The following is a 14,707-nucleotide window of genomic DNA, read 5'->3' as shown; positions in this document are numbered from 1 at the left end:
TGAAGGATTCGAATGAAAAATACTTCGAATTTCGAAGTATTTTTTGGGTACTTCGACCATCGAATGGGCTACTTCGACCTTCGACTACAACCTTCGACTTCGATTCGAACGAAAAATCGTTCGACTATTCGACCATTCGATAGTCGAAGTACTTTCCCTTTAAAAAAAACTTCGACCCCCTACTTCGGCAGATAAAACCTACCGAAGTCAATGTTAGCCTATGGGGAAGGTCCCCATAGGCTTGCTAAACTTTTTTTGATCGAAGGATTTTCCTTCGATCGTTGGATTAAAATCCTTCGAATCGTTCGATTCGAAGGATTTAATCGTTCGATCGAACGAAAAATCCTTCGATCGATCGAACGAACGTTTAGCGCTAAATCCTTCGACTTCGATATTCGAAGTCGAAGGATTTCAATTCGAGGGTCGAATTTCGAAGTATTTTTTACTTCGAAATTCGACCCTTAGTGAATCTGCCCCTTAATAGGTTTTATTTATAATGTGTCACATAAAATTAAGAGAGGAAATACAGAATGAAAGTGGAAACAGGTAAAGGGTTATTTTAGGTAACACTAAAGAGTCAATGAAGATTACGGGCAGGGCTATGGTGACTATGCCGCAGCTGTTGCTTCTTGTGCTTCCAGAGGATCTATAAATTTACTATTTTACTTTTGCAGTGAAAACAGAAATGGAAACAGTGGCGTAACTACCGGGGGTCAGGGCCCCCGGCAGCTCAATGGATTCCGGCCGAAAATAGCGTACAGAGGGGGGCCCTGCCACACCAGGGCCTGCCCCCCTCTAGTTACGTTACTGAATGGAAATATTGTATATGCAAATTGCATATTGATCCTTTCAAATGGCTTACCTAATGTGTATACTAATAGATTTTTTTGCAATACAAGGAAAGGACTAACAAAGACAGATGCTGGTATTAGTGCTTCTGCCTGTAGTGTTAAAGCAAATCAGTTGTGTGCTAATTTCCCCTTTACACGCATCGTATGTGTCCTTAGAAACAAGTCAAAAGATGCCTAATAAATTGGCCAGATTTAGTACATTTTCCTTTCATTGTCTTTTAATCTTTTTATTCTTGAGCCACTCCAATGTTTCTTAGGCCTTGAGCATGGGATCATTGTTTTACCAAAAATAGATAATTCTGCCCAATCAATGTTTTTTTGGCGCAGCCTGTAGAATATACCTTAACAAACTGTGATTAATGATATGAGAACATTAAAAGGCACATTGGATTTGCCCATCAGTTATAAAAGCAAGTTGTTAGAAAGCAGCTTATTCCAATACATGGTCACTGAACTATTTGGCCACTTCTAACAGCCCTATATTATACTGTATAATAATGGGCACAATTGTCCTGATAAATAGATATTGGAAGCATATCCTGTGTTGTGATGGTGTCATCCTGTTCTATTAATTTACATTTTGTCACTGCTCATATAATCTAACACTATCTGCCAAATGTGTTGTGTTAAATTATATTTACAGGTCTAAAAATTACAGTGAGTGGGGAACAAATTTATATATAAAAAAAATCCGCAGCCTTATTGAAAAGCACTATAATGCTTTAGATAAAGGTGAAAAGATTATATTATCATTGCCATCATCAGATGCTAAATGGTTGTTTAATGTTCAAGAAAATGTACATCTCCATAAATAAGAAAAATATACTCTCCTTCAGTGGTTCACAGCTGCTAGATAAAAGTTCTGTCCTAACAAAGATGATATTGCCATAATGCTGCTCTACATGCAGGAGTGCTGCTTAGCAGGTTAAATGAGTTTGCTGCAAACTAACTATAAAAATATTGTTCTCGTCAGTTCATCTACTGAAATTCTGAAATTGCTGCATCCTTTGTGGAATTCAAGATACACTGTGCTCAACACTCTGTGCCTTACCCCAGCATCAGTGATGTCAGGTGCAAAGTAGTTCTGTCCTAGGCAGGCAGTAAGTATAGGGGTACTTTCGACTTCTAGTACTCCCTAGCTTGCCTACCTATATAATGAGGACTCTAGTTTGGCTATATAAAATGATTTTTTTACCTAGTGATTACATAAATGTATTCTCTCTATTCATGTATCTTCTCCTGCTGGTTAACATGTAATTTTTCTATGCTTCCCTAACCTTGACCTGGAATCTTATTTTAAGTAACCAAAAAAACAAAGAGGCGACAAATGAGCAAAATTTGCCAATGTTCAGCCTAAAGGGTTAAAGGAAAACTTGGTATTGCTTGTCCACATTCTAGCAAAACATAATACTGACAGATGTACACGTATCACTGCACATTAATGTCCATGATCTTAACTGCAATACATTTTGCTGCCAGGCTAATTCGCCAGCAATTGGACACAAATGGGGTCATTTACTAAAAGCCACATTTTTCTCATTATCTCAATAAAAAAAGCCCATCCAAACTCCCATCCATGATTGATTGTACCTGAAAAAGAGACTTTTTGCTTTAAAAAGACCCACATTTTTTGGGTTTTATGCCCGAAACGCAAATTTTTAGTGATAATGCATGAGAACAGATTATGACATGTTCAAAATTGACATGGACATTTGCCATTGAGTTCTACAGGACCTGGATAGGTTGGGGATGGAGTATTTTCGGATTCTGACTTTTAGCAGCCTCAGGGGGTTTCTTTCTTTTTCATTCGGACTTTAATAAATAACCCCCAAAGTTTACGCAGTCTTAATAATGGGCAACATATGGTCCTCCAGTTCATTTCTTATTTCAGTAATGACATTAGACTGGTTAGTACTGTGGTCCTAATTTCGATTCCAGCCAAGAGCATGTATATTCCTTCTGTGTCTGCGTGGGTTTCCTTTAGGTATCCACTCGTATTTCAAAACCATATAGGCAGGTCAATTGTCTCCTGAGAAAATTGACCATTATGTACATGGAAATGCAATAGTGACCTCTGGGGCTGATGTGAATGATATAAAAACCATGATCAATACAAATAAAACTTAAAAATAATACTATTAAAAAAGACAGCTCCCATCCGTTATCTGAATAATAGGTGACCTCATGGAGCTTGGAGTATTACAACATGCCACACTTTATTTTAAAAACAAATAGTCACACCCAATATCATACAACTAGAGTCAAAGTCATAGTGAGAAGCAATTTTGGGTATCAGGAGCTGAAGTCACCAAAAATGTTCCAACTCCTAATAACTTTAACTACAAGTACTGATAATCAAATCAGATTTAAGAGCTTCTTTGAAGGAGAATATGGTAGAAGCAATTATGTTTTTAACTTATTGCTGTATTCCAGGTTCAATTTATATATATGTTATTTTAGGTTTTCCGATTGTTCTTGGTTTATGTAGTTTAACTTTTTATTTTGGTTTAGAATTACCTAAAGATGTGGTTTATTTGAGCTTTGGCAGTGATAAAATGCCATGTATGTTGTGTATTTAACTTCTTTCAATAAACATGGAAAATACATTAGGAACAGTAACAGCAAAAAATGGAAGTAATTAACATATAATATACTGTTAGCATACACTGGTAAAAGCTGTATGTTTGCTTCAGAAAAACTACTGTAATGCTATTTTGGCCTATTTGGAGTATAAAAGTTTAATGTCCAGCTATAGCAATAGCGCATAGATTACATTGGACTCTAACACAACAGGCTGGGCCTTTGCTATGTGGAAGATATTATGTAATGAGGTAGTTGTACTACAACTCACATAGGCTACTGTGCTTAAAAGTAAAATATGCCAGGAGGTTCTCCAAGTAACAATTAGTTACAAAAGCAGACCTATCAGCACAAGACAGTCCATCGATCGAAGGATTATACTTTGATCATAAAATTGTTAGCAAGCCTATGGGGACCTTCCCCATAGGCTAACATTGGCCTCGGTAGGTTTTAGGTGGCGAACTAGGGGGTCGAAGAAATTTTTAAAGAGCCAGTACTTCGACTATCGAATAGTCGAATAGTCGAACGATTTTTAGTTCGAATCGTTTGATTCGAAGGTCGTAGTCGAAGGTCGAAGTAGCCAATTCGATGGTCGAAGTAGCCAAGAAAAACATTCGAAATTCAACTATTTTTCCTTTATTCCTTCACTCGAACTTAGTGAATGGGCCCCTAAGTGATTTCTGTGAATTACACAGTCTTATACGGCTTGATGGGCTTTAGCTCAGCAGTGCTTAGGAGGCATTTCTGAGTTTTAAACCTGAAAATTTAAAATTCTATTAAATTTTAAACCAGGAAATTAAGTGACATAGTAAAGGTCTTAAGGAAAATAAATTGAGTTCACTGCAAAAGTTTATTATATTTTACCGACGCCTACTGCTTTGGCAGCTTATTTTTTTGTTTGTTTCTTGCTGTGTCCAAGTTCCATTCCATTCTTGCATTTGGTCGCCCTACTGTACTTACTGCATTCTACCACTTGAAGGCATTGCAACCAACAAAATAGAACATCTCCCTCATAATCTGCTGAAGGTAACAGCAATGAACAGTTGTACGAGAGTTAACACACATACTTATTCATAATATGAATGGAAAATACAGCATAAGCCAACGTTAAAATATCTTGAGCATACACACTAATAGGTTTCCTAAATCATAGCCATGATGAAGTCCATAAATACGCAGCTCTATGGCAGACAATTAAAAAGCAGCATAACTTTACATTATGGTCACTTGTGTACAATAATGTCAGTTAGTGGAAAAGTTATCAAAAATGTTAAAAATGTATCAAGTCCGTTTCAAATCACTGAAAGGTATAGCGTGCTGGTGCCAGCGGTCTGAAGCAGCTTTTCCAACACTTCACTATACCTACAGGGCACTGCATAATGAACTGACAAAAACTCAATGGCTTAGAAGACATGTATGCTGTGTGAAAGTACAAGAATGTTTACATTGTTTAGAGGCTTTCCTTCCCTTTTGGCTAGAAATGAAAAGTGCTATCCTCAGCACATTTGCAATTGTATCTTTTTTTTTTCATTAAGATGATTTATAGATATTGCTAATTTTGGCAGATGATTTATGCAGCTCCTCGAAGGGAAATAGAAAATGTATGGGGAAATGTAATGAAAGTTAGTAACTGTAAAAACATCTGCAAAGTGAAAATGTATGCCTTTGCACAAATTTAATATACAGTAGTTTTTGCAAACCAGAAAACAGTTTAGCAACCACTCTGACAGTGGAAGGAAAAGTGCAGTAGTTTGAAGTGTGTAATAAAGCTGAAAAAGTTATAATTGCTCCAAATAATAAAGCCACCTTCAAGCACATCTTTAAGGGGGTTATTTATTAAAATCTGAATGCCAAAAATTATTTTTATAAAATCCAAAAAACCTCAAATTTTTTGAGATTTATTATACCCTGAGGATGGAAAAAGTCTGACCAGCCGAGGTTGTATATAAGTCAATGGGAGAAGTCCCTATTCTATTTGGACGTTTCTATGGTCTGTGAATGGAATCAGCCCAAAAATACAACTATTTCAGACTTTTCGGGCAAAAATCTGAAACATTTGGGCTTTTTCTTGAAAAAAACTAAAAAAAAATCGAGTGATTCAAGGGGAAAAAAAATCTGATTTTGACTAGATGTTTTCGTGTTTGTCCGCGATCCGATTTTTTATAATAAATAAGGCCCAATTGTGGATACTAGTTTAGTCTGACTTTTTAGGTTAAAATACTTAGATAAATTCGGACTTTGATAAATAAGGCACTAAAAGTGTGCAATGCACAATTAGAAATATCTATAAAAGACTGAAGATGAAGAGAATATTACATTGCAAAATGCAAATTTTTGATCTTATTTTTGTGAATCTGTATTATCTTTGCCCATGTGTGGTCTCCTTCAGAATGCGCTGCTTAGCTGATGTAAAGTGGTATTTTTTCTACTTCAGCCTCAAAACACCAAACATGCACCTTTAATCTGAAAAAGTCTTACAAAAAATATATTTCAGATCAGCGTAGGACTGGGCTGGCGGGACACCTGGAAAAAACCCAGTGGGCCCTGCCGGCCCAGATCCGTTTCTTAATGTGGCAAGTAAAAAAGAACAAACCCGGCGCAGCATGCATGTGCACATACCTTGCACCGCGCGACTACTTAGAAATGCGGTGTGCCGGAGCGGCAGGGGGGGCCTGAGGGGGTCCCTGGGGCAGTAAACCCCCAATCCAACCCTGTTGCAGATTATGAATTATTTCTATCCGACACATCTTTGCAACACCACCCCTATTTTGCATTAAATCAGCCATATGCCAGCTTATTCCTATATAAAATAACAGGCTCTATCATGCTCAGACAGATCAGATGAATTATGCTCCACAGAGGGATTTTCAACCTGTTAGGAGGAGTTATTTCCTTTTCAGTTCAGCTGTTTTCAGATACATCAGAAATAAATACTATGTATAAATTGCTTTCAATCTTATTATATTTATTTTTGACCGCTTTAAAAAACTGAAGTTTAAATTTGAATGTTCCCGTCTCTGGTGTTGCATTCTGGCAACTCAGAATCCTGGTGCAGTATTTTATAAAAAAAATTGTGAATTTTTCATGATTTTTGCATTTGGGGTTTGTAAATAACCCCCTTAATGTGCATAGCAAAAAAAAAAAAAAAAGATGCCCAAAAAATTGCTTTTCATCATAAGAAGTGATGACGCCTGTGTTTTTGCGCAGCACGTCGGATCGCGCCGGAAACGTCCATGGAGTACTGCCCTAAAGGTGGCAATCCAGCCTTATTGTGAAAAAATTATGTCTTCTACATTTTCCTGTGATTAATTGAATTGCCACATATAATGTGTTTTACATGTAGTGATTGGCAAGGCATTGGTCACCTGCTATAGCGCAGATTTCTATGAGTAACAGATCTCATGTGCCTTTGCCCTAAAGCTGTGTTCTTCTTACAACATTTTCCTAATCAGCAGGCAGAATCTATTACAAACTTATTAGAATATATATATATATATATAGAGTGAATAAAGTACCCCATTTGTAAATTATATAGTGAATAAAGTACCCCCTTTTGTAAAATATAAGGATATTATAAGTTACCGAGGAGTTTCATGACCATATAAAAACACGAGGCCGAAGGCCGAGTGTTTTTATACAGGTCATGGAACTCCAAGGTAACTTCTAATATCCTCATATTTTGCAACTGGGGGTACTTTATTTATTATAATACACAAATTTCGGTGAGTCATGTGACAGAAATGACATCAGAACTCACCGTTTATAACTGATGACATCAGAACTCACCGTTTATAAGGATATAATTTACAAGATATTCATGGCTTTTGTGTATTATAAGGATATACCTTATAAGGGATACCGAGGAGTTTCGTGACCATATAAAAACATGAGCCCGAAGGCCCGAGTGTTTTTATACAGGTCATGGAATTCCGCAGTAAATTCTAATATCCTCATATTTTGCAACATGGGGTACTTTATTTATTATAATACACAAGTTTTAGTGAGTCATGTGGCAAAAATGAAATCACTACTCACGGTTTATAACTGATGACATTGTTTATAAGGATATCTAACATAAAAGCCAGAACCCAACTTCCTCCTTTGCAGCTCTCTAACCTCTTAGTCAGCCAGCAACTTGAAGTGGGGGCACATGGGATATAATTGCTCTGTTAGCTTGCAATTGATCTCTAGCATGCAGGTTGGCTTCAAAAGAAACCAATTACTGTAGTTTTGTCCCACGTGACCCTCTTCAGGGCCATGATTGGTTTCTGACTGGTAACCAATCAGAGAGCTAAAAACTATCAATGCATGTTTATATAGTGAATAAAGTACCACCCTCTTGTAAAATATATAGTGAATAAAGTACCCCCTCTTGTAAAATATAAGGATATTATAAGTTACCAAGGAATTTCATGACCATATACAAACATAAGGCCGAAGGTAACTTCTAATATCCTCATATTTTGCAACAGGGGGTACTTTATTTATTATATTACACACGCTTCAGTGAGTCATGTGACAGAAATGACATCAGAACTCAACGTTTATAACTGATGACATCAGAACTCACCGTTTATAAGGATATAATTTACAAGATATTCATGGCTTTTGTGTATTATAAGGATATTATAAGTAACCAAGGAGTTTCATGACCATATAAAAGTACGAAGGCCGAGTGTTTTTATAAAGGTCATGAAACTCCGAAGTAACTTATAATATCCTCATATTTTGCAGCAGAGGGTACTTTATTCACTATATAATACACAAGATTCAAATAGTCATGTGACAGAAATGACATCACTACTCACCGTTTGTAACCGATGACATCAGAACTCACAGTTTATAAGGATATCATTTACAAGATATTCATGGCGTTTGTGTATTCTAATAATATATACTTAATGTGTTAAATAAATAAATATAATTACATTTAAGAATCATTTGTTCTTGTGCAACTTTCAGTGGCTACAAACCCTTGAGTTAAACTCAGGCTAATACATTGCTCAGGTGTTTTCTGTAATCTTAGTTTGAGACATATACAAATAAAATCAAGGCTATCTGCAGAGATACAGATATAATAATTCTTTAACATTACTCACGCAGGGATTTTTTCATAGGCATCTTCAAAGCCTTCCTGTAGAGAAAAAAAGTAAAGTTTTACAATTCATTTTCACAGGCAATTTCATGACAAAATAATCAAAGACATGTGTGAATCATGCTAACTTAAAGGACTATGATTATGATATACTGTTAGGCTTCACTGTTATAAACTGCGTTTAGGAATGAGAGAGGTTTAGAGCAATTAGAGAAGTCAGAAAACAGCAGCAAGAAGACACCAAGGGGGTTATTTTTTACTTTTAAAAAACAAAATTTAACCAAACTCCCAAACCCAAATCCCCTTAATTTACAAATAAAACATCTAAAAAAAAAAAATCAGTACAACAGAATCGAGCGTCAATTCAAATTGTGTGACTTTTTTGAATTGTCGCTCCAAAATTTTTAATTTATCAGAGAATAATTGCAAACAGCCCAAAACTATCAAGAATCCTGAAGGTAAAAAAACATGTTCCAATTGTTAATGGGACCATCTGCCATTGACTTTGATATGATTTTGGTTTTAGCTGGAGTATTTTCGGATTCAAATTTTTAGCAGCTTCAGTGCATAATAATACCTACCTGCTAGTGGCTGCAACCTTATTTGTGCCCCTGTTATCAGAAATGATATATCTATTCAAACAGTTTACTGTTTGTAAGAATCACTGTCCTTCAGTTAAGGGTCTGTAAAGGCTGTATCAATGTGGAATCCAATGTGGAATCCTACAGTCATAGCTCACCCAAGAAAAAGACCCATAACTGGTGATGGGCGAATTTATTCGCCAGGTGCGAATCCGTGGCAAATTGTCGTGCTTCGCTGGCAGCGAATAAATTTGTGAATTTGGCGCGAAAATTCACCGGCGTCAATTTTTTTTTTTTTTACGCTAGCAACAATTAACGGACGTCCATTGACTTTAAAGGGCACCTTTAAAGGGCAACTTTGACGCCAGCACCCATCATCGTTTCATGACTTATTCATCCGTTTTGCAAATTTCGCTGGAAATTCGCGAAATTCATGGTGAAACAGGACAAATTCGCCTGTCACTACCCGTTGAGCTGCCAGGCCTGTAACAAGTCAGGCGTAAACAGCAAGAAATACCTCATCTGCGAAACAGTCTTACATATGCAAAACAGAAGGAATCGTAAGAAGAATATCCTTAGGCTAAAGCTCACCATTTTAACAGAAAGGGCAGATCCATGCTACAGACTAGTTTTACCATTATTTGGAGTAATCAGTGTAGTGCAGAGTTTTCACACATTATGCTCAGAGCCATGCAACGGATCCACAGGATTAGAAACTTTTTTGCTTTTAACCTGCTTTCACTTATCACAGGAGAGGGATGCATCAAATAGTTTGACTGGAACGAATACTGAATCCACCATAATATGTTTAGTGGAATGCTAAAATTAAGTAGATCCCTATGCTTTTTATAAATGTATACAACACTAAAGTTGTGAGCAGGGTAAGTCTGAGACAAAGTAGTATTAGTAGAAAATATGCTTCAATAAATGGAAATAATATTTAAAACTATTAATAAAACTATTTAAAAATGCTGTAGTTACTTTTTTGCTACAATAATGCGCTTTTCTATAGATTCTGACTTTAAAGTGGTAACTCACCTTCCAAACACTTTTTTCAGTTCAGTTGTTTTCAGATTGTTCCGCAGAAAAAAAGATTGTTTTCAATTACTTTCCATTATTTCTTTTTTACTGTTTTTCCAAAATCTAAGTTTAAAGTTGAATCAGTGGCGGGCCAAGCCAACCAGGTGCCCTAGGCGTCCCGGGTGGCCACTGCGCTCCCCTCCACGCTCTCCTCCGTGCTCCCCTCCGCGATCGCTCGTGCGGGCTTGCGCGCTCATGAAAACATTGTGCGCACACATGCACGCAACGCCGGAGGGGAGAGTGTTACAGCGCTGGAGGCAGAGCAAAGCAACCGAGGGGGTGGAGAGAGGCGGGGAAAGTGACTGGGGAGATGGGGTAAAGCGCTTGAGGGGAGGGAGGCGGGGAGGAGGGCTGGAGGAGTGGGAGGAGCAGCGAACATGTCAAAAAGTCAGGTACCTGCCCAGCGCCCCCCTTTCGTTGCGCCCTAAGCAGGTGCCTCTTCTGCCTACCCCTAGTTCCGGCCCTGAGTTGAATGTTCCTGTCTCTGGTATTTGAATCTGGCAGCTCAGCGATTCAAGTTTAGACTCTAAATCTGTTACAATTTTGCAACATTTAGTGGATACAATCAGTTGATACATTTCTCAGCAACATCTCTGCAGTATTAGAAACTATTATATCAATTCTAACACTTGTTTGAAACCCAGAAATTCTGCTCAAGATAAGAAATGTATCAACTAAATGTATCAATTTAGAATAGTTTACAAGGTCAGCGACCCCCCTCCCAGAGATGCTTTCGAAGGTGAAAAAAGACAGTTTACACTTCAATATAAGAAAAACAGTGACACATAGAAAATAGAAAGTAACTGGAAAAATATGTTATTTCTGGTGATCTATTGGAATACAACTAGTTGTTTGAAGGTGAACAACCCAATATGCAAAGAGGTTCTGACATGTCAGAACGAAGTGGTGCGTCAAATTTTGTACCATATTTTGCTTATGGTTCCTCTTCCACTCAAGACTTAAAATGTTATTAATTTTGGGTTATTTACTTACATGGCATATGGACTAAATGATGATTACTGCCAACATGAGAGGAAAAAATATACCAATAGATTATACACATGCACTATAAACTCTAATTAAGATTATTATATGCATTCTTCATTGAGTTATTTGCCTTTATGTTTTCAGGTAAGAGTTCACCCAGACCTTTTTGTACTGAGGAGTTCCAAATCTCAAAATGTTACTTCTCCTGTGTCACAAATATTAATAGCCACTAGAGGTATTGGATCTGTTATGCTGAAATCGTTATCCAGAAAGCTCAAAATTACAGAAAGGCTGACCCCCATTTTACCAAAATAATCCAATTTTTTATTTCTCTGTAATAAAAAACAGTACCTTGTACTTAACAAGATATAATTAATTCTTATTGTAAGCAAAACCAGCCTATTGGGTTTATTTATGGTTTACACAATTTTCTAATGAACTTAAGGTATGAAGATTCAAATTACAGAAAGATCTGTTATCCAGAAAACCCCAGGCCCCAAGCATTCTACATAACAAGTTTCATAACTGTATACTTATATAACTAGCTAGCAATCGGTATCAATGTTACTTACAGATGCATAATGGATGCCTGAAACAAAACCCAAAAGACCAATGTCTGTTTTGAGGTACTAACAGCCACCTATGTTAAATAATACAGATAACAACATTGACATATAAACCTAAAATCATATAAAGGCATTGGTCGTAAGGGTTATCTGTGATATAAAGTTGGGACAAACCACTCTGGTTAATGCTCATACTTTCATACTGTAGTACAACACATTTTGTAGTTTTTGAGTTTTTGTTAGTGTGTCCCTACCTCAAGGGAACAATGAAACCTACAAGTAGCTGCTACTTGTTAGTGGTGTTTAGGCTGGCCAGAAACCTACAAATTCCTGGCAACTTTTTTGGCCCAGGACTCACCCTACCATGCTGCCCTCTCAAGCAAACTTTCCGAGCTCAACCCTGACTGGCACCTTCAATTTACATACTTGTGCCACCTGCCTCCTCTGGTGATCAGAGATGGGAGTGTCAGGTGTGGGTATATAAATAATTGCATGCATTGGGATAAGACAGGTTAGGGTCAAAATTTTTAGCTTCACTACTAACTTTTATACATTTTCCTCTGTGGCATAAGCAAACATGTAAATATGTTTAAAACCATGCTGCACAATTTTCAACTTACACACAGGTAATTATTGATGGCGAATATTTCTGTACAATGAAATTTCAAATGTAAGCTTTCCTTTTCCTTTAAACATCCTGCATATTATATATCAATGTTACTTTATATTAATGGTAGTTCACCTCTACCCTTAATAAAAAAAGACAGAACAAGGCTAACAGCTAAGTCTCATATTTCAAGAATGTTGTCAAAAGTGTTTATCTGATATAAGTATAACTGCCTCAGGGTTCTTTAATGTATTGGAAACAAAGGTGTGAAAAATTCATGTTTTGTTACTTTATTAGATTTGCACCTGGATACTTTACCGCCAACCATGCACATTTTTTTTATAATCAGAAACCAGCGATGGGTTTACATGTGCATGTTTTCAGGACAAATTAGTTCACTTAGGAACTGCTGCTTCTGCCTTGTTCTGAAACTTTGGCTTATAATGGCTCAAGAATTGCACACAATAAATGAATAAGGCAGCATGCAATTTGTCACTGTAGATACATTCCTCAATCTGCCCCAGAGGTAGAGAGAACTTGAGCTCAGGTTTTACTGTGGATAGCAAGTGTGTGTTTGAATGCTGATAAACACTTTGTTGTAACCTTATTTCTGACTCTTTGTTGTTCTAGCCAAGTAGCTTTAGACTAGACACAAAAACATTGATTACAGCAGACAACTAGTAATGAAGTTCAAGTTTCAAGAACAACTTTCAGACACCACCAAATATTTACGAGTTAGAAGATATTTCTCAGAAATAATATACAAAACAGATTTGTTCATGGGTTTCATGTAGAGCCTCACTATTTATCTTTGAAGTCAATGTATGAAGTATGAAGTCAATTCCTAGACAAAATGAAATTGATCTTCTAACTGCAAAACGACCCTGGTGCTTATGTCACTTCAAATAAGGCTGCTGCTTCATACAACTCTTTGTAGTATTTATATAAATGAAACAGGCTACAACTTGTGGAATTACAAGTTATTGTAAGTTTCTAGCAGACCTATAGAGTGGTCATGACACCTTACACTGAAGCTTGTTTAAAAATTTTTTTGCTTTTAACCTGCTTTCACTTATCACAGGAGAGGGATGTATCAAATAGTTTGACTGGAACGAATACTGAATCCACCATAATATGTTTAGTGGAATGCTAACATTAAGGGGCACATTTACAAAGCTCGAGTGAAGGATTCGAATTAAAAAAACTTCGAATTTCGAAGTGTTTTTTGGGCTACTTCGACCATCGAATGGGCTACTTTGACCTTCGACTACGACTTAGACTACGAATCGAACGATTCGAACTAAAAATCGTTCGACTATTCGACCATTCGATAGTCGAAGTACTGTCTCTTTAAGAAAAACTTCGACCCCCTAGTTCGGCAGCTAAAAGCTACCGAACTCAATGTTAGCCTATGGGGAAGGTCCCCATAGGCTTGCCTGAGTTTTTTTGATCGAAGGATATTCCTTCGATCGTTGGATTAAAATCCTTCGAATCGTTCGATTAATCCTTCGATCGTTCGATCGTAGGATTAGCGCTAAATCGTTCGACTTCGATATTCGAAGTCGAATGATTTTAGTTCCTAGTCGAATATCGAGGGTTAATTAACCCTCGATATTCGACCCTTAGTAAATCTGCCCCTAAGTAGATCCCTATGTTTTTTATAAATGTATACAACACTAAAGTTGTGAGCAGGGTTAGTCTGAGACAAAGTAGTATTAGTAGAAAATATGCTTCAATAAATGGAAATAATATTTAAAACTATTAATAAAACTTTTTAAAAATGCTGTAGTTACTTTTTTGCTACAATAAAGCGCTTTTCTATAAATTCTGACTTTAAAGTGGTTGCTCACCTTCCAAACACTTTTTTCAGTTCAGTTGTTCTCAGATTGTTCCCCAGAAATAAAGACTTTTTTCAGTTACTTTCCATTATTTATTTTTTACTGTTTTTCCAAAATCGAAGTTTAAAGTTGAATGTTCCTGTCTCTGGTGTTTGAATCTGGCAGCTCAGCGATTCAAGTGTAGACTCTAAGGGTAAGGCCAGACGAGGAGATTCGGGGAGATTTTGTCGCCTGGCAAGTTATCGCCACGTCTTTTGCGCGACTATCTCCCCGAACTGCCTCAGCGTTTTTTCGCCATAGGCTACAGCGCAAAATCGCCTGCGCTAATGCACACGCGGCAATGCGTTTTCAATAGTCACCCGAAGTTGCCTCACTGAGGCTGCTTTGGGCGACTATTGAAAACGCATCGCCGCCATAATCTGTTACAATTTTGCAACATTTAGTGGATACAATTAGTTGATACATTTCTCAGCAACATCTCTGCAGTATTAGAAACTATTATATCAATTCTAACACCTGCCT

General features: G+C 37.0%; 1 protein-coding gene across 2 annotated transcripts in view; it reads right to left on the bottom strand.

Moving 5' to 3' along the window:
- Positions 1 to 14,707, bottom strand: part of ttc39b.S (tetratricopeptide repeat domain 39B S homeolog) — a 45,653-nt gene that overhangs the window by 19,354 nt on the left and 11,592 nt on the right. For both annotated transcript variants that reach the window (XM_041580111.1, XM_041580110.1), the window contains exon 2: positions 8,531 to 8,565. In XM_041580111.1, the coding sequence (XP_041436045.1) occupies positions 8,531 to 8,565 (35 nt within the window). The remainder of the gene's footprint in view (positions 1 to 8,530; positions 8,566 to 14,707) is intronic.

The sequence above is a fragment of the Xenopus laevis genome, chromosome 1S (genome assembly GCF_017654675.1).
Source record: "Xenopus laevis strain J_2021 chromosome 1S, Xenopus_laevis_v10.1, whole genome shotgun sequence".
Taxonomy (NCBI): Eukaryota; Metazoa; Chordata; class Amphibia; order Anura; family Pipidae; genus Xenopus; species Xenopus laevis.
The sequence above is the reverse complement of the archived record's forward strand: the minus strand, read 5'-3'. Positions and strand labels throughout refer to the sequence as shown.